Here is a 25,926-nt window from a genome sequence, read left to right on the forward strand (position 1 = left end):
GTTTTCAAAGGCAATCAGACGATATCAAAATAAAATGGTTGCTGGCTGATTTGGGCATATTGGTTACCTGAATTGTCTGGGTGTTTTCTGTGAGTTACGTTGGTCTTGTTCACATAAGGCAGCAAGCCAAACTCACCATGGCTACAGATTGTGGTTAGCAAAGAGAGAGCTTGACCAGGCAACCACTGTGGGGAATGCTATGAGGGCATCTATGTGCCTGCTCAGTCTGCTGTTCAGGTGCTAAGTGCTGATGAGCTTTCCCTTCTTATAGGGATAGACTTATTAACGCCCATAGATGCAGATTTAGATATAATTTCTATAATCAAAATAAAAATATGACACATCTCACAAGGGATAGGCTAATTTGTCATTTTCAGTTTTCTCCTTTTCCAGTTTTAAACAGAGTCCTCCACATCTGTTTATGATTTTTTAAAAAAATCCTCATGAAAATCCATCATTTTAGTTTGAATTTCTCCTAATACACACATTTGTATTTAATTTCCTGTAATATACAGTTAAGCGAAGCAAATTCCCCTAAAATTGTGTCTTTTTACCCTAGTATATGTGGTTTTTATGCAGGCTACTAGACTCTAGAAAGACTTTGCAAAATTCAGATAATTGTGAATTTAAAATAATAGCTATACTTTGGTCCTCACATTGTTTCAGAAAGTGCAAATCAGGTGGATTCCCCTTTAAGAGTGAACTTAATTCACTCTTACAGGGGAATTCTCTCCCCCCCCCCATCCCTACATTTCACCATTGTGGGTGGAAATGGTGGCCTGCTTACTCCAATGTCTGGGTCCCAACTGTTGATGGGCAACCGCAGCACTCCCTTTTTATAGTTATTTATACTTAAACCAGTCTAAACCACAGAGCCTAGGGCTTGCTGATCAGAAGATCAGCGGTTCGAATCCCCGCGACGGGGTGAGCTCCTGTTGCTCGGTCCCTGCTCCTGCCAACCTAGCAGTTCGAAAGCACGTCAAAGTGCAAGTAGATAAATAGGTACCGCTCCAGTGGGAAGGTAGACGGCATTTCCGTTCACCAGAAGCGGCTTAGTCATGCTGGTCACATGACCCAGAAGCTGTATTTCAGCTCCCTCGGCCAGTAAAGCAAGATGAGCACCACAACTCCAGAGTTGTCCATGACTGTACCTGACGGTCAGGGGTCCCTTTACTTTTACCTTTATCCTTAAACCAGACTTGTACCAGATAACCCTTCAAATAGAGGACTCCTTAAAACAGGAGTTGTTTGACTCCAACTCCTACAAGCCTCAGCCAACATGGCCAATGGGATGAAGAGATCTGGAGTCCAGCCACATCTGAAGCTCACCATGTTGGCACCCCTAAAATAGAGGGCCACCTTCTATAAAGCAGGATGCCGGGCCACCTTTTCTCTCAAGCAATTCATGTCTCCAGTATTGATGTCAACGCCTGAAAGGTCAAGAAAGCCTTAGGAAGGGCAGGGATGGAGTTGAGGATGCTTGCTTGTTTCTCTGAGGAGGCAGGATAGAAATGAAAGGGTGGGAAGAACAGTCTTTCACCCACTGAGAGAACTTTTGGCTGTTGCAGGAAGCGTTGGTTTGCTTTCCTGTGTTGCAGGATGCACAGTCATCAGGCATTATAATAGACAAGTTTGAAATGATGCATAAGTCATTGAGCATCCTGCTTTTTTGGCACTTCCTATATCATGCAAAGCTGGCAACCCATCCAGCACACATAGTAATTCTTCTGCCGTAGCTTCCCAGATTGTCATACAGACCTCCAATGCTACTTCACATGGGCTTTGGGGGTGTGAGAGAGTGAACATTAGTAGTGTCCTGAAAATAGAAGGCTGACATCCGGGTGAGCTACGTCACAAATTAAATTGAAAAGGAAATGTTAACTGTGTTCTAGTTTCTTGTAATAAGCAATACCTGTAAAGATTTTGTACTTTTATTTCATGACACGTGTTTTCATATGTGTTGGAAGCTTTGTCCCAGAGTGGCTGGGGCAACCCAGCAAGATGGGTGGGGTATAATAATAATAAATAATAATAATAATATCCCATCACTACCTCTGAGATTGGAATACTAAGAGTTGGAGGGGACCTTGCAGAACATTTATTCTAACCTGCTGCTTGATGCAAGGAATCCAGAATCAGGGCACCCCCAAGAGATGGCTGCCATCAGGAAATCTGCTTGAAGAGTGAGAGCCCACCACCACACTAAACAATTGCTTCCATTGTTGATGTGCTCTTACCATCAAGACATTTCTCCCAACCAAAACATATCCTCCTGCAACTTAAGCCCATTGGATCATAACTTAAGCCCCTGTGGGGCAGCAAAGAATGGGTCTTTGCTGTCTTCTATTTGACAACCCTTTTGTGTATTTGAAGAGTTGCCCATTTGACTCGGATTCTTCAACTGTTTATGTGACTGGGGCCCTCCATTTTGCAAAGAATTGTGTCTCTGGGTGTGCAGGTTCATTCTGTTGTTTCTGCTTTAGGCACCATAAGGCCAGCCTTCACTAGATGCTCCTCTCCAGCTCTCACCTAAAATACAAAAGTCACAATTCATCAGAGTTAGGTAAGCTTAACTCTATTGGTGTCAGTGGACTTAAGGGTGCCTAACTCTGTTTTCGGCTATGACCAAAGTGCTTTTTCTTTTCTTTTTCACATAGCACAGGGTAGTGAAACAAAGTGTGTATTTGTGTGGTGTGTGCATATGTCGTCTTGTTATGAGATATCTCCAGGATGCTGAGCACATGCCCCACAACCCCAGTGCAGCTTTTATCTTGCGTTCATCTTCCCATTATAACTATCTTGTCTCTGCCAGGACAGTTTCAACCAAGGAACATTTTTCCACAGAAGTCATTCACAAGAATCTTCATCACCTGTAAAATGTTTTGTTTTTTTCAGCAAGCAAATGGAAGGAGAGAAACTATAGGTGAGCAGTCCCAGTCATACTCTTAACTCATTTTTCTTTTCTTTCTTTTTTTTAATAAGAAATTTATTGCAAATATAGAAATTGATTTTCTCCATACAGGAATCTCCGATTCAAGGAAAACAATTTCGTGCCATTCAGTTTAAAACGTGTGTAGGATGGGGGAGAGGGAGGAAGAAATATCAAATAAAACTCAAACCTAAAATTAAATCAAACTTCAAAAAATAAATCTCCATACACAACCAAGATTCACAGGATCATTACAGGAGGAGGAGGGAACCCGAATGGCTGGTGAGGACCCAAACCAGCAGATGCCTCCAATTGTGTATTACATTCAAGGGGCAGGGGAGCAGAAGTGGGACTTCAGGGGGAGACTGGGAGGAGAGGGGGCACTACCCCCTGCTCTTGTACCCCAATTCTGTGCTTGTGGGTGGCAGGGCTATGCAGGGATTCCACCCCTCTTACAACTGGCTCCCTCTCCTCATGTCGTAGTATGGATTGGGAGTGTAGGAGTCACCTGAAAGCAAGGCCTCATATTGGAATCAAAGGCCAAGAATGGAGGTGGGGGGGCAGGCAAGGATCTAAGGAAATTCATCCCTCCAGAGGATGGAAAGGAGATGTGTGTATCTGGGAGGAAGGACCTTCCATTTGCAGTCGTCTTCCACTGTGGTTTTCCTGCCCTGAAGTATATGGAGTTAAATCTTCCTGAACAAGATACAGTAGACAGAAAGGGGTAGATGTTTTATTCCAGTTCACAGCAAAAAGGAACATCGATGAAGAGATCCCCAAGGTGGTTTAAGATCTGCTTCGCGGAGTTGATCTCCACAAAGTACCAAAAAAGCAGGAATGTTAAAAGAGCATGGTGGGGGATGAAAGTTTCCTCAAAGCCCACAAAAAACCCCAAATAAAACAAAAGCTCAGTACAAAACATTTCACAGTGAGATTCATTAAAGAACAACTTCCCAGTGTTGTAGTTTATACACCGTGACTCTAGGGAGGCTGTTGTCCCTGATCCTGGAAGGGTTGCACTTTCGTCTGTGCGCAGTGTCATGGCTGTTGAGCGGTGGGTGATGGCCGCCACTTAAAAAGGGATCCCCCCATCTGATAAATGGGCTTTCCACATGCTATCTTTGCTGGTCCTTTCATATGCTCAGGGCAAGGAAGATGGAGCTCATTAAGCAGCTCTTGATGTCCTTCCGTGGCTGCATTCTTCTCCATGAGATTTGGCTGAGTTGGGCTTTCTGGTGCTTAGTTCATGGAATGCTCATCTTGGCATATTGTCTTGTATACTATGCACTTGGTTGCATCTTGCAATGTCTAGTTTAGCTAGTATGTCATCTGATGAGATTATGCTTAATGAGAGTATATAGAATTAGGCTCTGGATTCCAAGAACTGGTAACTGGATCCCACAAATCACTTATCCTCCAACTTGCTCCATCCTTCTCTCCATCTCCACCTCATTAAATTTCCTAATCCTGTCTGCTTTCGTTCCTGGTCTCCTCCTCCATCACCTCATTTTTCCCCAACACTACACTATGTTCTTGCCCAGTTTTCCAATGGAGGTCTTATCAAATGAGGACTCCCCACTGGACACTTCAGCAGCAGAGATGGGTAAGAAGGCTGCCCTGCTTTACAATGTTCTACTATAGCCAGGGCTAGGAGGCTTTATTGGGTGAGGGACTTATTCCCGCATGGGAAACCTTCTGGGGTGGGACCATATGTCAGCGAGGACAGGACCCAATGCAAAAGTTGGTGAAGCAACAGGCGTGACTCTTACCTTTGTAGAGTTGGCTCATTCCAGCTCTGCAAAAACCAGTGGTTTCAACAAATATCCAAACCTCTACATCCAGGCAAGCAAAATGTGCTGGCCACACTCCAAGGACACAGTTCAGGCAGGGAAAAGCACTTGAGGAAGGAATGGAGCAGGGTTGGTGTTAGGGGAGGGGTATGGGCTGGCCATGGTCTGAAGGCACATGAGGCCCCCACCTTCCTGAAGCTAAGGAGGTCTGGGTCTGATTTCCAGGAGACCACATGTACATTGGTGGAATATAAATGTAAGCAACTATATTAAAAATAAGCAAGTGTATAAGTGGCCCATGGAACAGTTCTGTGGGTCAGAGAGAGGGGGGCCTGGAGGACTGCATTCACTGCCCCACCTCTGGGCAAAAGGTTCCCCATTGCTGTCCTACAAAGACTCTTGGAACATACATTGATTTGCCATCGTATCATGCAGGGTTCAGTACACAGATCAGCACTTACAGAGATTCAATGCTCTGAACCAGAACCTCCATGCCCCACTGTCTGGACCCATGCCCCTTCTTTCTAGTCATTTTCTATATTCTAAGATACACATTTTTCCTCTTCATTTTCACCACTATGTCACTCTTTCTTCATGATCCCCTCCTTTTATATCCTACAACCTCCTCTCCCATTTTTTCTTATCACTTTTTTTCTGGAATAGATATAGTAATTTCTATGGAGAATTGGTAGCAGGGATGCCAGTGAAAGTCTCCAAACATAGGATCACAATCAGATTTTGGAAGGCTCATCAAAATCCATCTCAAAGGAGAGGTGAGTTTTATGGCCCCTGAATTACATGTTCTCTGGCTCAGATTAAAACCTGAGCCGCAGAAGAATTCCTAACCTCCCCGCTCCCATCAATGCTATCTCTCATAGTTACTTAATGCCCTCTCTGCTTGTCCCAGTTTTCTCAAACCATTCCACTCTTCCTTTCATTTACCTTTCTAGAGCCAGGGACAGGAGAAAGTAAGATGACTGGAGGGAATATTTCCCCCTTCTCCCTTCTGTTGCACTGATGTGATTAGCAGTGTAACAAGATGCAAAAACTCGGAAGGCCATGGAAGATGTGGTTCTCCCAAGAGTTGCTGCAACTGCAGTGGGAAAAGGATGACAGAAATGGAAAGCTCCATTTCTTGGCTGCAATGGCTGCTGCTGCTGGGGAAAACTTTAGAGGACTGCAACAATTTGTAGGGTTTGGGATTTTTCTAAGCTCTTGGCTTGGAGAAATGATCTAAGATTTTCATTTTTTTCGGGGGTGGGAGTTAATCCAATACAAGCTTGGGGGAGCTCATCCACATGTCTCTGCCCTGATCTAGTAAAATAGCCCAAATGACCACAGTGATCCATTGTGGCCTTGCAAGTTCTAATTATCACTGTTTCTGCATTATTTACCCTCCATTTCTCAGGTGTCCCTCGCTGTCCCCCCAACTTCTGTGTTTCCCTGTCAACCCCAAATCTTTCTATAGTGTTGGCTTCCCAGAGGCTGAGTGAAACTGGTATTTATTCATATCTGACCTTCCCCAAAACTTGTGCGACAACTTTTCATGCATAAGGTAGGGCAAAACTATCTCAAGTTTCATCCTGTGTTTGTATTTGGCCTGGCAGGAGAGGAGCTGGAACAAAGTAGTTTGATGAAAAGACAAAGAACTTCTGTGCAATCCTCAGGGAAGCTTAGGATGAAAATCAAAGCTTCAAGCTAGCCCAGGGTCACTTGTCTACAGCAGATTCTTAAACAGGCACGTTCACAATACAAGATCTCCAGTCTCCTAACAGGCTGGTATACTGGATGGTAACCATTACATTCAAATAAGGCTGTGCTTTTGACTTTTCTTTTTTGCAACTTTTCCAAGTGACCCCATCCACCTGTCTTGAGTATCCTCAACAAGCTTTTTCCAATCCCTGTACTGGGCAGCTCAGAGTGCTGATAGCCAGAAAAAGGCACCTTATGCTGGTTTTTTGGAGCAGCAGTACTAACAGTCCCAAACAGATATTTCCTCCTCTTGTTAGTCCAAGTTTCTGCCTCTTGATACCTGTCCCACAGTCTTGGCTTTCTTATGCCTCTTTTCCAGTTCTATTGCCATGATCTTCTGTCACCACCCCTCTCACTCTCCCTCACCACATATCATCACCCTCCTTTTGGGGGTCCCTTTTCCTATTACCTCTCCCCACCCTCATCTGGCCTCCGAGAGCCTCTAGTTAAGTATTGGGGCTGATTAGCATTGCAAACACATCGACACCACCTCAGCCAAGATTCCTTGACATAAATTTCCATTTGTCGTTCATGAATATTTCAAGCCCACCTCAGGAGAAATTATCTGGCACAGGAGGCAAGATAGCAAAGAATGAAGTCGGGGTGGCACTGCAGTATTTGCAGAGGCGGTGCCTGTAGCATCTTCCAATGAGATCAAAATCACAGCACAGTGTCTTTTCACAGGTTGTAGGTGCTGTACAAAAGCCCACTTTGCCCTTGTACTCCTGATCCTCCTAGGAGATTTCTCCTGAGTCATTTCTAGAGGGTGTGCGATACACTCCAGATTCTTATCTTTTTCTTCCAACTCAGTCACAGGAGGATGGGCTGTACGCACCACCCCTCCCATGCGGAACAGGTGTCCTTCCTTCCGAAGTGCCACTTTGGGAAGAATCTGGTTCACTGTCAGTTTTAGGTTCTTCTCTACCACTGAAGTAACCGGAGTCCCTTTCAGAGGGGAGTACGAATCCAACTCTGGCCTTCTCTTCCTCCCAGCAGTCTAAGCAAGGTCTCCATCACTTGATGGCTGTCCAAGCCCAGCAAAGAAAACAAAGCAAGAATTTTCTAGGCTAAAAGTGTCCGGTTTCTTCTTGAATGCGCCCCAGGTATTTCAGGACTCCAAGGCAAGAATGATCAGCTCACTCTGGGGAGGCTCCTTTAGTGCATTTCTCCACCACAAAGAGGTGGAGATCAAGATCATTATGTGAGCTACACAGTGGCTTCGTTACTCAGTCACCGCAAACAGTTGAGGAAGCTTCATCACCAGAACCTACTGGAGTCAAGGGGAGACACACACACACCCCACTGCTTTGGACGAGGCCTGCAAATTCCCAATTAAGGTGCCCTTAAAGCTAAAGGTTCTGGTTCTGCGCTGGGATGACCCTAGCAACAGATGTTTGGCCAAGGATTGGGATTTCCCTTGACCTGGCTGCCCTCAAGCGTTTCTAGGAAATCAAGACTCATGAGGGTAAATGACTACCACAGGATGAGCCCATGTTGAAGATTTGGTGCCATCATTTTGGCCTCAGAAAGTCATTGAGGCCAAAGCCAGATGCTTGCAAAGGGGCAGTCTGCCTGTAGGGGTGGACTGCATTGGAAGTTGGGGTTGCTATTTTGCTGGTGGCACCTGGTTTGGGTCATCTTTGGAATCCACTCCCTCCCAAAGTTGTCAAATCACAATGGCGGTCAAGGGCATATGGGGAATTTGGAGGCAAAGTGGGAGGAAGGAGCAAAGGAGCATGGTTAGGTTTAGTCTCGACAAACCAGCACATACACAAAAGATGTTTTTGCTCAGAAAAATACAGTTAAAATCATCATGCAAATATAACGCTTAAATCTCCTCTTTTCGGACTGTGTGCATGTACTCTGTGGTTGTTCAGAGTCTCATCTAGCAGCAGGGAAAGGGTTGGTCAGAGAGTTAGAGCAAGCCTTCCTCTCCCTTTGCCACCCCTCTCCACTCCTAGCCTGTTGGAACAGTTCTGTCCTCCATCAGCTCTGGAAGATCCTGGGCTTACTATGTACCCACCACCACCTATGATCTAATCTGAATCCTTTTTTTTTCCCTTTTCCCTTTTCAGAGAGATGGAGGAAATTGAGATCAATGGCAACACACAGCACACAGCCTCTTACGTATGATTTCATCCTGCTCCACAATAAGAGATTATGGGATGGGGAGGCTGGGGTGAAGCAGAGGAAGTGGGAAACAGGGTTTGTTTGCACCTTCCTTCCACCCTCACTGCCTTTTACCCTGATTCCGAGTCAGAAGGCAAGTTATCTCATTTCCCTAGGGTTGTGAAAATCTATCTGGGGTGGCTTTGGTGTGCCTTTTAATAGCAACATAATATGGGAGAATTTTGGCTGGTGCAGTTTCTGCCACCACTGCAGCATGAGTGTGGGAGAAACTGCCAAATTTCTCCCATCTCCACACATATTAAATGGCACAGGTATCCTGTCCTAGATGGATTTGGGTGATCCTATGACACCAGAATGATCCAGCAACACTTCCCCGTATATGATGGTTGATGGCTCTACCTGGCCGAATGTTCCAGTTCCTCAACAAGTCCAGCACACACAACCATCACCACTTTTGAATCACGCTGAAACATCTCCTCTCCTGCCAACAAACTCACACCTCCCTCATTGTTTCAAGCACCATAAGGGTGTGCTATCCAGGATGCCCCCTACACCCTTTACTCAGACCGAGTGCTTTAGGGGAGTCAAAAACTGTATTTGGTCCTGCTGTTAATATCTGCCTAGGATCAAAGCACTGCAAAACTTCCCACAACACAGGAAACATGCCAGCATGCAAAAGGGATTCTGCAAGAAGTCGGGGGTTTCATTCATGAATCCACTGGGACTCAGCAGGAATGCACTTTGCCCCCCTCCCACCAGAACCCCCACTGGATGTTATGCCCATCTCCCTCAGTAATATTCAAACAATTGCCATTCTTTTCCTTAGGCTTTCTTCAGGATTCTCTCACTGGGGAATATACTCACAGTGAGCGTGCCCCCAATATTTCTCCTGAGGGCTCCTGGCCAGATCTTGTAAAGGAAATATTTCAGACTTGTCCCCTGGAATTTTAAGAAGGATCTACTCCTCAGATAGGGATCAACCTCCATATCCTCTCTAGGAGTGAGACAGATTGTCTCCAAATCCCAAACAAGTGTTTACTCCTGGGATTTGTCTTGGAATTCCTCCCTGTCATCACCCAAAAGCATGCATCTCTTAGGGTGATGGAGGAGAAGCTCTGTTGGATCAATCAGCAAAGATCTCATCTCTATTCAGTTCCTACCAAGAATGTATCTCCAGGATCTCAGCCCCCTCCACTTGTTTCCATGGTAAACAAATCCCTGAGATTTAACACGCCAATCACTGGATGGCACTACCAGCCCAGACTGCTTTTGCTATCCACACTATTGCTCAGGTAAGAGAAGGGTCCTCCTACGATTGCCGTGTGAAGCACAGCATGTATCAGAGGTGGAGGCGAGGTAAGAATTCTCCCCACAGCAACCCAGTAAGCACTGACCATTCAACTACAACTGCCACAAGAACCCTAACCACAGAGCCCACTTACCCAGCCACTTCAAAATACACTTGGCTGCTTGCCTCTTAGTTTGCTAGATCAGACATTTTGTAAATTCAGCTTTACATTGTTATTCCTGCTGCTGTTGGCTGCAGGCAGACAATCGGGAAGAAGAAATACTGCAAGATGCAGAGAGATTAGCCCTGGCTCTGCAAGGCCAAGCTTACCTTGAGTGTCTACATCTGGGGTCCCTGTTGGGAGAAGTGACACTTCTTTTCTTGCATTGGAGAAAGGACTCTAGTTTGGTGCTTGGGAACTAGAATCCAGGACTCCTTTGGGCCAGCTCTACTAATGGAACAACACTGCCAAGAGAAGATCTTGGGAAGAGGCATTTGCCCCAGTGATGGCTCCTGAAACAAATCCTTGCTTGGGGGGGCTCCATCACTGAAAAGGAATTGCTGGGAGATTCCCTGGCTGAAGTAACTTGTGCTTTGTTGGTGTGTTCTGATGCAGGCAGGTAGTGGGGGGCTATAAGCTATGGAGCTTTGCTGCAAGGTAGAGATGTGAGGAAACTTCATGGTGGTGAGCAGAGGGAAGGTACGCCTTATCAAGTGGTGTAATAAGACATAGCAAGGCAGGGAGGGCAAGAGGGAGTGGAAACGTTCCGGAAGGCAGAGACGCTTTATGCTTGGCACTAGAACTGATAAAACATCCCCTATCACCACCTCTATAGAACACAGCCTTCATACAGTGGCTCTGCTATTTAGATTTAGCAAATTACCTATAACGTCACACTCTGCAGGGGTGCTACCTAGGTATCTCATGCTTGCTTCCTATTCTATACCAGCTCTCCTTGATTAAACAATCCCTTGTCTCCATGGCAGCTTGAGGCCACATCGGAGCTGCTGAATAACTCCAAGCAGTGCACTCAGCCTGTGCCTCTTTGCGTCCATTGACCATTGCCTTCTCTGCTGTTCCCATTGGCCACTGGCACTCTTTCCCAGGGGAAAAAGGAAGTATGGTGGTCAGGAGTAGGACAGCTGCATCTGCAAGGAAGCAATGGGATCTAAGTAGCAATCTCTGATATCAGGGTATTATCTTCATTCAAGGGTATAATTCATTCCAGAGTGGCGCCCCACCCTGCCCCCACCACAGTCTATAAGTTTATGAAAATTTTGTTGCTGGGCTTACATTTTTGTCATCTTACTTCGCACTGCTATAGCCTAAATACTAATTCAGTAAAAGATATTCTGTTCTATTCAATGGGCATGAAAAACGGGTGATGGCAGCATGGTGGCAGGTCTGTGGTTGAGACTGGCCTGCCCACCTGTTTAACTGATGGATGCCTATGCTTTCCTATTCTGATCTGACCCTTTATACACTTTGAATAAGCACCTTGCCTTTAGGCCTTCTTTAACCCTCTCTGCTCCCATCCAGTGTTCCGTCGTAACAGCTTCCTACGCTGCAAGGACAGCCAATGTGGTGGCCTCCAGAACTGCAGTTGAACTGCAACTCCCATCTGCCCCAGCCAGGATGTGCAATGTGGGCATGGTGGGAGCTGCGGTCCCAACATCTGGAGGGCACTATGCTAGCTACCGCTGCAGTGTAGTGTGTATATCCAGCCATCAGTGTGTTAGATTGATTCCCTTCTCTATCCCACCTTAAGGTCAAGTTCTGGCAGTGAGGTGTAATGGAAGCCTATTTGAGATTCGCCTTGCCCACCAAGAACCTCATAGCTGATCACAGGCATTCTTTCAGTGGATGAGAGCCCATCTGTCAGTCTGTCATGAGACTCTGCTCCACAGGATGCCCAACGTATTCTGGGATGGAGTTGTGTGCTGTTCCCTAAGCCAAGCATATCCGGGGTCAGGGTTCCTTGAGATCATAGAGGGGTTGCAGATGCTGCCCTCCTTCCCTTGCAATTCTCTTTCCTTGTGTCAGGCAGCACAATCACCCTCTCCTCTTGGAAGACAACTGAACAGCCCACCAAGGTGCAGGGAGGCACCTTGTGAGCTAATGCTCTTTCTTCCTAACAAATGAGGAAAGTTATGGAGGAGACCCTACTACTGATGCTCCATCTCCCAGCCCCTTCCAGAGTGAAGGAAGCCAAGCCATCTTGTGGCAGCCTACACCACACAAGGTTCATGGGCAGGTGAGGACATGTCAAGAAAGCCTCCCTTTTTGCTCTTTGCTCCTGTCCTTGTGCAGATAAGGATATATGGAGGAGGTGGGAGCAGGGCAGCAGTCTGAGAAAACCTCTCTGAGCACAGAGAGGACATTCGTATTACACCATGTCTTCATCTGGACTCTGAGGCCCTTGAAACAATGGGGATCACTTTTCAACAAGCTGTGCCAACACAGCTGAGGTTAACGTTAAATGACCCAACCACATCAGCAGAGGTTGCCCACCTGGGTCATTCCCATAAGACTGGCACTTGTACTCTCTGCAGGCTGCGAATCTCACATCCGGCACTCACACAACTGGCCCTCGTCAGCATGGCTGGGTTGCTGAAATGTTTCCCCAGCTATGGGAGATCCACTCACAGGAAAGTGCCCCCCATGCACTAGGGCAGCCTTTGCCAAGCTGGTGCTCTCCAGGTGTTTTGGGCTACAATTCCCATCAGCCTTTGGCACCACAGCCATGCCGGCTGGGTCTGGTAAGAGACGTAGTGCAAAGCCTATGAGGGGCACCAGGTTGGGGAGGCTGCCCTAAGGCAACCTTTTCAGAGCCCCTTTAAGTATAGGGAAGGGAAGGATGAGGAGGCATCACCCCTTCCCTGACCCCCCTTTTGTCTGGGGAATGAGCAAAATCCTCTCTTTCTGGAACAAAATAGCAAACTGGAACAGAAAATCATGTGGGCTGTCTTAGCCTATGCCTGATTAGCATCCTTCCTTTGCCACTTCTGCTACATACCAGCCCAGTATCTCCCTTAACAGTCACCCCCTTCTCTTTACCTCAGTACAAAAGCAAGTATCTCCTCCCCACCAATCCAAAGGAGTTAACAGTGGTCCCCATAACACAGTAGCGACAATTCATTTTACACGGGCCTTTTTTCCTGTTCATTTTTGTAAACTTTAAAGAAATGGTTTTCAGTTTCTTTTATCGGGGTTTTGTTTTGTTTTTGTTTTTCACAGTCAGGTGGGTTAATTTGTGTATGTGTGTGTTGATTTTCTTTCTTTTAATGAGAGAGTCACAACTTCTGCTGAGCAGAGACACCTTTCCAGTAATCCAAGATATCGTGCAGGTCTTCGTCCTTGGCAAACTGGACCTTCTTCCGCAGGGCGTGGCCGGCCGCCATGTAAACCTCCTCCCGGTGGTGCTTCTTGTAAGGCCGGAAACGCTCCCAGATCTTATGGGTGCTCTCTGAGGAGTACTCTGGGCTGGAGGAATAGCCCGAGAAGTAATGTCTAGGCGAGAGCTGAGAATATGTGGAGTCCCGCTTGGACCGGGAGAGCGGCTTAAGGAAGGACACCCTCTGACTTAAGGTATCGCCGCTCTCCTCATAGTAGAGAGCTGGGAAGGAATGCCGGTGTTCACTGCAGTGGTAGGATGGTTTCACCTCCAGGTGGTGGATGGCACCTGGGGACACGAGGGGAAGACGATCCAAGGGGCTGTTGAGTGGGCTTCCTTTCTCAATGTACTTGGAGTCTGCCTTACTCAAAGGTGGGTGGTCAGGTACATCAAGGCTGAAGACCTTGGCACTCTTGATGGAGCCGCTGGAGGAGACACTGCAGGTTTTCCTGGTCACCGCAGCATCTGCACTGAGCTGACGCTGCAGGGGATGGTGGGAGCTCTCCTTGTAGGGTGGTGAGAGGAAGCTTGGCCTCTCCAGCCCAACAGAGGAACCGGCTGGTATGGACTGGCATTCAAAAGCCATGTCAGAGTCAACACCACCCCCTCCCCCCAAGAAAGAGGCTGTGTCCAGCTTGAGGGCATCAATGCAATTGTTGATTATCTGGTTCACCTTGTCCACTTCCTTGGCAATTGTTGAGATTTCGGCGGCTGAACCTTGCCCATTGTCCAGTTCATGCAGGTCATCATCCCGCTGTGACCTGTCCAGCCCATCCCCACCACCTGTCCGAACCTCAATGTAATTGCCCTTGGTGGTGACCTTGGGAGTATCCATGCCAGCCTCCATGGATTTGGATGAGGGCATCTTCTCCCCAATCATGGATGGAAGAGAGGACATCCGTGAGACAGGGATGACAGGCGGCTCTCCCAACTTCTGTGACGGATGTACAATTGAGCTGGTATCAATATCTGAGCCATAACGCATCTCCAAAATTGTTTTCTTGACGTTGAGGGACTTTTGCTTCTCCTCTTGCATCCTACGCTTCCTCAGGCAATAATAAACGATGCCAAGGATAATAACCATTCCAAAAAGACAACCTAAGATAGTCATGATGTAATGGGTAGTGGTGGATGTGTTGGCCATGGGTTCCTCTCTCCCTTTGCTCCTGGTGGCAAAGGAGAGGCAGGTGTGGTTATAGCGCTTGGAGTTGCGTATGGAAGCCACACAAAAGGTATAGTCTGTGTGAGCCTTCAGGTGGGTGAGAGTGACAACTTCCTTCTTCTTCTTCAGGGTCATTACATCAGAGATGTAGCTGTTATTGTACTGGACCAGCACGTACATCTTGCTGAAGGGGAATGGGATGGTCACCACCAAGGCAGCTGAGGTGATAGTCACCTGCTGGAGCTTGATGCTGGGGATGTAGGAGGAATCCGTGGTGGAAGACGCTGGAGGCTCTACTGAGAGGAAGTCTGGGCTGATGCCTGAGTTCTCAGCATTGTCCTCCTCCCTCTGAGAATCTGGGATGTATGGTGTGGGGTTGATCCTGGAGATTAAGGGGTAATTGCCATCCCCACACATTGACTTGAAGATGGTGATGGCATTGCGGCTGTGGTGTGGCCGAGGCATGAGAAGTGGGTAGCCGGCAAACTCCCGGGGAGTCTCACACTGCAGGCGGTCATAGTTTTTGGTAACATTGTTGAAGGCCACCAGCCACATGAGGAAACCATAGAGGTTGCAGTCGCAGTTGAAGGGGTTCCCAGCCAGTTCGCAAACCATCAGGTTGCTGAGGCTGGTGAAGGTGCTTCCCTCCAGGCGGCTGAGGCGATTGGAGGACAGGTCGATGCTGATGAGGCTGGGGCATTCGTTGAAGGCCGTGGGGGTGACCACCTCGATCAGGTTGTGCTGCACAAAGAGGAACTGGAGACGGCCCATGCCGCGCAGCATGCTCTCCGTCAGGTTGGTGAGCTTGTTGTAGCCCAGCTGCAGCACCTGCAGGTTGGACTGCCCCATGAAGGCTCCATCCTCGATGTAGGAGATCTCGTTCTTCGTCAGGTTGAGGTCCGTCAAGTTACCAAAGCGGTTGAGGGAGGAGTAGAGCACCACTTTGAGCTTGTTCTCATTCAGCCGCAGGTCATGCACAGTGCTGTTGATGTGCTGGGGAATGGTCTCGTACGGAGGCTGGTTCTGGCTGCAGATAGCGAGCCAGACATAACCTTTGTCTCCTTCGATCAGCCAGCAGTCGCTCCAGACACTGCTGGGGGCAAAAATGCAGAGCAGGGTAGCCACCCAGAATCCCAGACGGAGCATGTTGGGCTACAGTGCCCCCTTTAGGCTAAAAGAGGCAAACCCAGCAACAACAAGAACAACAACAACAGAATTGAAAAGGAGACTTCAAGAGGGCGACTTGACGCCCTCGGAGCTTAGCAATCAAAGGACATGAGCACCCCAGTTCTGTTGGACGCCACCATTGTCATATGTGCCCAGTTTCACACACAGTGACAACACTGACTAGCTGTGGTCGTCAATCAGAGTGAAAGTTGTACTTGGAGGGGAAAGATAGCTATCTCTCTCTCTCTCTCTATTTGTGCTTCTTCTCAAAGCCAAACAGAAATGAAACGTTCAGCAACAAATCTTCTTTGTGTGACTCCTCCACAGCCTCCCCTGAACAACACCATGATGCAATTGGTGGGAGAACAAGGCAGCGCCGCCTTGGTGTCGCTGACACTCTTTGGGTGCAGCTTCCGCCTCCGCCTCCTCTCGTGGGTCCCCTCCGAGATGCTTCAGAACTTCAGATCAAACGTGTTGAAAACAAACAAACAAAAAATGTAGGGAGAGGAGGAGAACGTAGGGAGGGGGGAGAAGGAGATGGAGGCAAAAAGGGAGGGAGGGAGAGAGGGATCCATCTGTCGCTGAAATCTGGAAAGGAAACACACAAGAGACAAGAAGAGGCATCAATTAGGGGGGCTTTGAAATATGAAAAAAGACAGCTAGGTTTGTTAGTTTCACAGGGATGGGGAGAAGCCGAGCGCAGGGCAATGAGGATGGAAGAGGGGGGGGGGCGTATGTGCTGGATTAGCATCGCTTGCTATGTCGATAAGCTTTGGCGAAGGGAGCCCTTGTAACATAATCTTGTATATCAGTGATAGCCAGAAGGGTACTTGGGTTCTGTTATGTAACAAAAATCAGAGCCTTGTGAGGAGGGGGAGCGGAGAAAGTGGAAGATGGGGACAACGAAGTGGAGGGGGGAGGATGTACAGCTGTGTTTCGTTCAGCTTAACATACCCCTCCCTTCAATGGGGATTTTCAGCTGTCCCTGGAAAAACAATTTCTCTCTCTCTCTGTTGTGTACACACATACGCGCACACACTCAAGATAAATAAATAAGGGTCCTAACTAAATGCTTTTCTCTTCCTTGATGCAAAAAAGATAAATAATTCATTTGTTGTATAACTGCTCTTGTTCCGAAAATAATTCTCTCGCCTTAGCAGAGATTTTTTTTTTGAGGGGGGGGTAATATAGTCTGGGTGAGTGCAGGGGGGGAGCACCTTTAATTGGCGGAGAAAACTGTACAGCTGTGATGGTCACAGCTGGGCTCAATGCATGCTGAGGAATAGGGAGATGTGTCAACAGCACACATAGCTAGCAGTCCTTAGGAGGTCGACTCTCCCCTTTGGAATCAAGATGTTGTGGTGATTAACGGGTTTCTTCTTTACACATCTGAGTTTACTGAAGTGCTTCCACATCCCTTAGCCCCAGAGCGGTGTGTATTTTTTGCTATTTGGTGAATGGTCGGGCCTTGGCAGTGTGGAATTTGTAGCGGGGTGCAGTACGGCAAGCTGAGAATCTCAACGTTGTCCCCCTTTCAAAATGCCAAGTTTCTGGTCCTCAACAATACAGTGGTACCTGAGGTTAAGAACTTAATTCGTTCTGGAGGTCCATTCTTAACCTGAAACTGTTCTTAACCTGAGGTACCACTTTAAGCTAATGGGGCCTCCCGCTGCTGCCAGGCCACCGCCGCGAGATTTCTGTTCTCATCCTGAAGCAAAGTTCTTAACCCGAGGTACTATTTCTGGGTTAGCGGAGTCTGTAACCTGAAGCGTCTGTTACCCGCGGTACCGCTGTAGGCTTGAAATTGCAGAAGCGATGCCTGGTGAAACCTAAGAAGCAGGAGAATTCCCAGTGGTCAGAGAGCGTGTGAAGCTTCAGTGACCTGAATAGCCCTTGCTGCTTTGCCATTCCCAGCAGAAATGTGCCACCTTGCATAATTGGACCAGAGAGCAGAATTTAGCTTCTCAAAGTTCAGAATTTAAGTTACGTTAGTACAGCTCCTTTCTTTCTTTCTTCTGGTTCCACTGACATTGGAGGCAAGATTCCTATTGACATTTAAACATAGGAAGGGTCATGCTGGGTCAGTTTAAAGGTCTAACTAGTTCAGGGATAACCAACATGGCACCTTCCAACTCCCATCATCCCTGCCCATCAGCCATGCTGACTGCGGCTGATGGGAGCTGAAGTCCACCAAAAGCTGCTGTTGGCGGCCCAATCTAGTTTAGCTTCTTGTTTCCTGTTTATCACACTGGCTAACCAGCTGCTTCCAGGAAGTTCAGTAGTAAGTTGTGAAGGCCATGCTTATCCACAAGCAACTGGCATTCATTTTCACACTGCATCCGAACTTTGAAGTTTCATTTAGCCATCTTAGCTAACAGTCATTAATATAATTCTCCCCCTTCTCCTCCTCCTTCTCCTCCTCCAATAATCTATCTAACCCCCTTTTACAGCCCTTGAACCCAACAGCTATATCCATTTCTTGTGGCACTGAGTTCCAAAAACCAAATGAACATTATCCAAAGAATTTCTTTGCTCTGTGAGCGACCTACACCTATGGCCAGTCAATTTCATGAACTGAACCCACATTATACAGAGTTATGAAAGGAGGACCTTTCTTTGCTTTCTTCTGACTGTGCCTCAACTTACAGATTTCTGTTATAGTCACATTTTTATTTGGACTCTTTGCTCTGGCAACCATGATCTTGCTAAATAACCAATCTTCCCTTTCCCTAATTTACACATTAAACAGAAAAACCCGATACCTCTGCCAAAAGGCTGTGAGGGATAAAGTCCTGATTGATGATTTTCACAGCACAGTTCTATCCGTGTCTATTCTGAAGCAAGTCTCACAGAGTTCAATGGGGCTCATTCCCAGGTAAGTGGGTCTATAGCATTGCAGCCTTAGACTTCAGTGCTGGTAAACAAATATCATTATCAATTGCAGATTGGTGGAGCTTTTCTTGCTTCAAATTCAGTCACGCGTCAAGTTCATATCATACTTTTCCCCCCCTCCCCACTTCTCAACAAAACAACTGAGGACAGTTGCTGTGGAATCTTGTACCATATGGAAATTAAAACTACAGGAAAAGGGAAGACCTGACAGAAAAGAAATAAAAGGTGTTCAAGGAGCATGTTAGCATGTATTTTGCTGAGACTTAACAGACATCTTCAATCTATTCACTCTTGTCTTAACGTTTCAGACTTCCAGATTTTACATTAACAATGAAAGTGACAAGTCAAAAGTAGGCTATTCAGGTATACAAGTTGTGTTTGAATGTCTCAGTGTTCCTAGAGTATACCTGAGTCACATAATGTTACCTGCTTGTGGGGTGTATTATTGACTCCCAGATAGGAAATGATTACGTAATGTTACTAGGGTGTCCTGAAGCCCAGAGAGATTTAAAACTCAGTTCACACATTGCAGTTTTGAGAAACAAAATAGTGACTTGCCACCTGCCTACTTTGCTCTGTGATTGGATTACCCAAAGCCCAGAGATGAGGCAGGAGACTCCAGGGAGATGGCAGAATAAATCCCTGCTCTCCACCAGAGGCTCCTATGCCAGGAGAAACCCAACAGCTAGTCCTGTCAGCACCTCTGTGGCTCGTAGCAGTTATTATGACCTCTCCTTCTGACTTTGGGGACTCCATCATTCATCCCCCAGCTCATGTGCGATTCATAACTAGGGTTGAGACAAATATTATCTCAGCTTGGCCTCAAGGCATACATTTTTGATTGGGGTAGAGGAAGGGGAAATCGGGGAAATTAAATATGATATTTTTGCAAGTTTAGCTATGCTGTGTTTTAATATCCTCAGCAATGACCGACTGAAACAACAGCATGTGGGTTTGTGCACCCCATCAGATAAAGAGGCATCCAAGATCAAGGCGTCTGTAGGAGTGAGTCGGAACCCAGAGAAGCAACGGGAATGCTCCCCTGGGCTTCCACACTCCATCCCCACCCCACTTGCCACCGCCGCCACTGCTGCTGCTGTGGTGAGCAGCTTTCTGCAGACTGAAAACTTGCTTGCATAAGCAGCAACGTGTCAGCAGCAAAATCCACAGCACTAAGGATGCCCAAGGGAGAGCTCAAGCTACTCCCCAAAGTGCCTGTACTAGATCTGTGCATTGATTGGGTGTGTGGAACCACATGATCCAAGCTGCTGGCATCTAGCCTGCAGACCTTCTAGGAAGCAACTTGAATGCTCCCTGGAGATAGCATTATCTCCAAAACATGAAATAGGCTCAAAGCATTCCAGAGAGGCTGCAATAAACAAACAACTAAATAAAAACCTCACTGGAAGAAAGATCAAATTGGAAATAGAAAAAGTGAGTAATTTTGGTTCAGCTAACTTACTGACAGTACTCCATAAAGTATCACCTAAATCTGTGATAGGTTTGTGCAAATTATTTATAAAATGTTTTACATGCCTCACTGTGTCCCATATTTCAAAGTGTGATGTTCTCAGAAGTCCTTGTTTAAGGAGTTTCATTTGAAAACTGAAAGTGGAGATGGGCACAGGAAGAAGTGTGATGTCTGTGCAGCGAGAGAATCCCAGAATGCCCACTCATATAATAATCACAAAAATAATAACTTGCAATATCTGTTATATTTTCAGTGCACCCCTGACTGAAAAGCAATACCCCTACTGGTCAGAGGGAGGTATTGCTTACCTAAACTAGCAGTGTGGGAGGGTGCTAAAAAGGAAGAAAAACATTCTTTTTTTCTCCTTAATTGATCAAGGCTGCAATCCCAAGCATGTTTAGGATTAACGGTAAGACAGCAGGATTGACATCTGAGTAAGCATGCATTTGAATTGCAGCCTGTATGACCCTATCACCTCAAGCCTTCAAATGAGTGTGTTCTTCATTATTTGTGTAGCTTCTTCCCCTTGACCTTACTGCCTTGGGTGACCCTACTGGGAGTACGAAACTCCCGATGGCTTCGCTCCCAAGGATCATAGGAATACGCAATGATCACTCACCATGACAATGATCCAGCGAGTGAGAGTGTGAAATACCTATTAGGTTTAAGTCTTTCCTCTTTCTTGAAAGTATGTTATATTGTTGCTGAATTGCTTTGTTTGTTTTAATAATATTATTAGGGTGGTCTTGTGTCCTACTTTGTCAAGAACAGTCCCTTATATGAAGGACAGTTCTCTGCGTGAAGGAGTCCTCTGTTTTAAGGGTCGTCCAATATGTCTGTTTTAAAAATAAAAGAAATGTAAGAAGGGAGATCAGAGGTCTTGCAGTTGCCCGTCGACAAAGTTAGCAGATGGAGCAGGCTCACGGGTCACCTGCTCAGTCTTTCCCACTACATTCAAATGGGGGAAGACTCTCCAGGCAAATTATAGTAATATTTTCCAAAAGCTACATTTAGACGATGGTAATCATTTTGACATTTTCATCTATACATATACATTAGCGCATGCAACTTTTTACACAAATCTCTGTCCGCTTTTTAAGTGATGCAGAAGCAGCTATCCTTAATATTATTCTGGTCTGCTTGTTATTTATTGTTATCATTGTTTTATACCAATTTTATTATTTATTTCTATTGCTGCCTTTTCTGGTGCTTTATGATGACTCTGTTTTCCATCAAATGTTGTGGCATTACATACTATATTTATGCAGGGATTTTTTTTCCCAGCCAGAACTCACCAGAACTTAGTTCCAGCACCTCTCAGGTGGGAGCCATTGCCATTACAAGAGAACAAGGGATGTATTCATGGTGAGTTCCGGCACCTCTTTTTCTACAAAACAGCACTGCATTTATGTCATGGGAATGAGTACAGTATGTGAGAGTCTAGTATGTGAGAGCTTAGTCATAAAAGGCCACCTAAGTATACCTTGGGACGCGGGTGATGCTGTGGGTTAAACCACAGAGCCTAGGACTTGCTGATCAGAAGGTTGGAGGTTCGAATCTCCGCGACGGGGTGAGCTCCTGTTGCTCGGTTCCTCTCCTGCCAACCTAGCAGCTCGAAAGCACATCAAAAGTGCAAGTAGATAAATAGGTACCGCTCCAGCGGGAAGGTAAACTGCATTTCCGTGCACTGCCCTGGTTTGCCAGAAGTGGCTTAGTCATGCTGGCCACGTGACCCGGAAGCTGTACGCTGGCTCCCTCAGCCAATAAAGTGAGATGAGCACCGCAACCCCAGAGTCGGCCATGACTAGACCTAATGGTCAGGGGTCCCTTTACCTTTAAGTATACTTTAAACAAACATACAAACAAAGGTGAGGTCTCATATTCTCAGGTGACTCCTTTCTCTAGTTTAGCTTTCAAGAAGGACCTAAGGTCACATCCATAGGTCTTCTCCCCAAGAATCCCAGGAAATGTAATTTAAGAGTGTTGGACAAAGTAGGTCTGTGAGGAGTAAACTAATGTTCCTGATTTTTTTTGGGGGGGGAGCCATGTGTTTTAAATGTATGGTGTGTGGATAATGTTTAAGACTATCACTAAATCCTTTCTTGCTCTAGCAAAAACAACACAATTTCCAAGAGAAAGACTCAAAGGACAAAAAAATAGAACGAAGGAGGGGGGCCAGGAGAGAAGAATGCAGATCCTTGAGAAACTTAACTTAATCTGTGCAGAGAGAGATCTGAGCTGATCAGGGCCTGCAGAATTACTAGGGCAGCTGGATTAAAGGATCACAGATCGAATTGGAGAAAGAGGCAGCTGAATATTCAAAATGAAGAGCCAAGATGAGGAGGAGGAGGAAAGAGGCAGCAAAGGTTGTTGAGGAAGGACAAAGCAAACTGTGAGAGAGACAACCCGAAATCTTCTGAATCCTAGGGAAGATGAATCTATTCTACTCGTGATCCCCTGTGATAGGACCTGGTTTGTTGCCAAGCAGAGTCCGCATTGGTCAAAGCCTACACTGCAAAGTGGCCTGAAGGAACATGAGAGAAAGCTCCATTGTTGAAGCCGGGGTGGACCTAAGCACTGCCAAGATGGGGACCTGCCTTTGTAAATCACTCTTCGCACCTTGGTGGGAGAGAGTGGGATATCAAACAAACAAACAAACAAACAAACAAACAAACAAAGCAATTAACTTAGATTTCCAAGGTCTGTAGACACTAATTTGCTCGTGCCCTTCCTAAGCCCCCTTCCCCTTCCTTTTCACTCTCTTCATTACATTTGCAACTTTTCTTCATCCTCCCACTTCACATATTTTGCCCATTTTATGCCCTATTGTACGTTGACAACTTGGCTTTCTTCTCTCTTTTTAACTCTTCGTGCTCTCCCTATGGAAGTTTTTTTCAGTAGACTCACACACAGCCTTTTTCTTTTTCCTGCTGGTTTTCCCTTAGCACATATCTGCACTGTCTGTGTCGTGTTCCACATCAGATTCAAGGATCCAGTCATTATAGGAACAAGTGTTTAGAAATTAGTGCACGAGTTTTGCTTTTCCTCCCTGTCCGTTTCCCCTTGTGTGCCCTGGTTGTTGCTGTTGTTGTTTTTCCAGATTGTAAGCCTTCAGGTAGGGACTGTCCTGTTTTGATTATGTGTAAATAAATAGAATGCCTAAACCCTCCATCCATTTCTTTGTGCCCATCATATTTTTCTTCCTTTCCCCTTTCGCATTCCTTGCACATCTGTTGCAAAGTCTTTCCTTTGTCAACCTGACCTTGTTCTTCTGCTTGCACCGGACTGTTCCCTACCCCATCCCCATTACTCACTTGTCAAGTCCTGACCTCTCCGCACATCTCTCTCTTGCCTATCTACTGTATTAGGGGAGGGATGGTGCCACTTCTGTGCTCTGTACATTGGCTAGAACTCATTAGAGCTACATTAAACATTGAACAACAGCAGCAGTAAAACAGAAGACCCCATCTTGCTCAGGGCTGGTTGATGTCTCTGCAGTACAGTCTTCCACGTGTGCAGTAAGCAAACCATTTGTGGAAGTGTGGGCAATGGGGCAGGCGAGGTCCAGGACACACCTCTTCTCTATCCACGGATTCAAGTCAGGGGAGAGGAGGAGGGTGGTCGGAAACCTCAACGCCATCCCTGACCTTCCAGGGGACACACCTGCCTCAAAGACCCTTAGATTACCTGCCTCAGATCACCTTTGTCTGCTGGAGTGCAAAAAAGAATTGCGGATCATGGGAAGGGGGAAAAAAAACCCTTCCAATCCCAGTTAATCATCTGGGGAAAGCATGTAACTATTACAGAGGAACTATTCACCTGTCTCAAGTGGTCCACCAGGTATCTGTGCCTCAGGGCCTGTGGTGTCACAGGAAGGCTGTGATTTCTCAGGCGTTGCATTCTGTAATCCTAATCAGACCTGATATCATGGCGATACCAGGAGGTAGATGCTCTGATTTCCTCCCAGAGGTACCGAATGAATTCATATTTGAGGAAGGATTTGAAAATGGGTCCTAATTGCTACGCCTCATTTCTCCTCCTGCGTGACAGGACAGGAATAAAACAAACGGGAGGAAAAGGACATCTCTCCTCCAATTCCTCCCTCATTTCACTTGCAGAGATTTCTGATCCGGTCAAAACTTTTGTGAGTCAGCAAATGTCAGAAGCAAAACTCATTAACCCTCCCAGTTCTCTTCCGTGACCCGGACCCTCCTCATCCTCTACTCTCCTGTAGCGTGCTGCTTCTCTTTTTAGTAAATTTTTAGACACAGGGATCTGCAGGGACAACCTGCTCTCATCATCAATCCTCAGAGACCATCCATCACTTGAGGGAGAGGGAGGAAAGGAGAGGAGGAATACAACACAGCCCTCCTTCTGCCAAGACAGCAGAGCCCCTGCTATAAATCAGCTCAGCCAAAGAGAGATTTGTAACAAGGGGAAGCAGCCCAGCACCCTCAATACTGGCCAGGAAAGATGCTGACTCCCCCATTTGGCTACAGCCTTCCTCTTGCTTCTCAGAACCCACAGGCTGGCAAGTATTGATAGGCAGGCTGGGAGGTGAGAAGGCAAGCATCTCTTTTCCAGGGAATATGAAACATGAGAGGGCTGGTTGTGGAGAAATATGAGCCAGGCCCAACACAGCTGGGAGGTTGGCTGGCTGGCCAGCCACAAAGTGATCTCTCTTGCTGATTTGATGAATGAAAGTGGTTTTAGCAACAACTCCCTCCCAGGACTGCTTTCCTCCCATTACGCTCCTGAGATACACATACACACCCATCCCAACCATACTATGCTTCTTAAAGCTCTGGTGGAAGGAAGGACAGGGTGGTAAAGGCCAGAAAGGCTACATTCACACAATACATTCCAAGCAATTTCATGCCACTTTAAACAGGCAGGGCTTCCCCCAAAGAACCCTGGGAAGCAATGCTTTTTTTTCTGAGGGGATGCAGGGGTACGCATACCCCTAAACATTTTGTGAATCTAAGTTTGGCCTCATTGAGGGGCAGTATTTCATTATGTGTAGGAAAATGAGAGTCCCCCTAAACATTTTGTTTAGAAAAAAGCACTGCTGGGAACTATAGTTTGCAAAAGGTGCTAGGAGTTGTTGGGAGACCTCTATTCCCCTCACAGAGCTATAATTCTCAGAGTTCCTTGGGAAGAGGAATTGATTGTTCAAGCACTCTGAAAATTGTAGCTCTGTGAAAGGAATAAGGGGGGTCGCCTAACAACTCCCAGCATCCTTAAACTCCCCAGAATCCTTGGGGGGAAGACGTGGCTGTTTAAAGTCCTATGACACTGCTTTAAATGTACAGTATGAATGCGTCGTTAATGGCGGATTCTTCATTTCTCTTCAATGCAAGCTTATAGGTGATTCTAATCTAAGTGATGTTGAATACAGACTAAGTGGTTGGTCACCCAACATTAACACAGGGTGTGATCTGATGGGCATAGTATCACTGTTTGCATGAATGTAGTTCAATAAGGACTAGCCAGTTTAGGTTCACTCCAGAAGACTAGAGGTTAGTCATATACATAGGGTCTTATCCACATCACTAAAACCAGTTCTAACCCTTGTTAAGTGTTGTGGCTTCCCTAAAGAACTCTGTAAACAATTCTTTTTGGAAGGTTTGAACTTTTTAAAAAAAATCCTCATTGAATTATAATTTCCATACTTCCTACAGCAGTGGAATCTGTGTTACTTAAAATATGGGATGGCATTCAGTGCTAGTACAGCTCAGAGTAGACTTACTGAAGTTAATTGACATAACTAGCTTAGGTTCCTTAATTTCAGAAGGCCTGCTTGGAGTGGGACTTAACTGAATACCACTCAGAGCAGGCAACTCTTTACATCTAAGTTTCTGGATTTCCCAAAACTGCATGGCCTTTCTGCTATTGATCGGTAAGGTAGATTAGGGCATTCGTATCTGTGGCTGAGTGTGCGCAGTAGAAA

The 25,926-nt window shown here is 46.3% G+C and overlaps 1 protein-coding gene across 5 annotated transcripts in view; it reads right to left on the minus strand.

The window, feature by feature from the left end:
* Positions 1-2,965: 2,965 nt before the first annotated feature.
* ELFN2 (extracellular leucine rich repeat and fibronectin type III domain containing 2) overlaps positions 2,966-25,926 on the minus strand; it is a 143,343-nt gene continuing 120,382 nt past the window's right edge. For all 5 annotated transcript variants that reach the window (XM_083462304.1, XM_083462305.1, XM_083462306.1 and 2 more), the window contains one exon: positions 2,966-16,201. In XM_083462304.1, the coding sequence (XP_083318430.1) occupies positions 13,184-15,592 (2,409 nt within the window). In that variant the 5' untranslated portion in view covers positions 15,593-16,201 and the 3' untranslated portion in view covers positions 2,966-13,183. The remainder of the gene's footprint in view (positions 16,202-25,926) is intronic.

This window comes from Podarcis liolepis, assembly GCF_965112155.1.
Source record: "Podarcis liolepis genome assembly, chromosome: 10".
Lineage (NCBI taxonomy): Eukaryota > Metazoa > Chordata > Lepidosauria > Squamata > Lacertidae > Podarcis > Podarcis liolepis.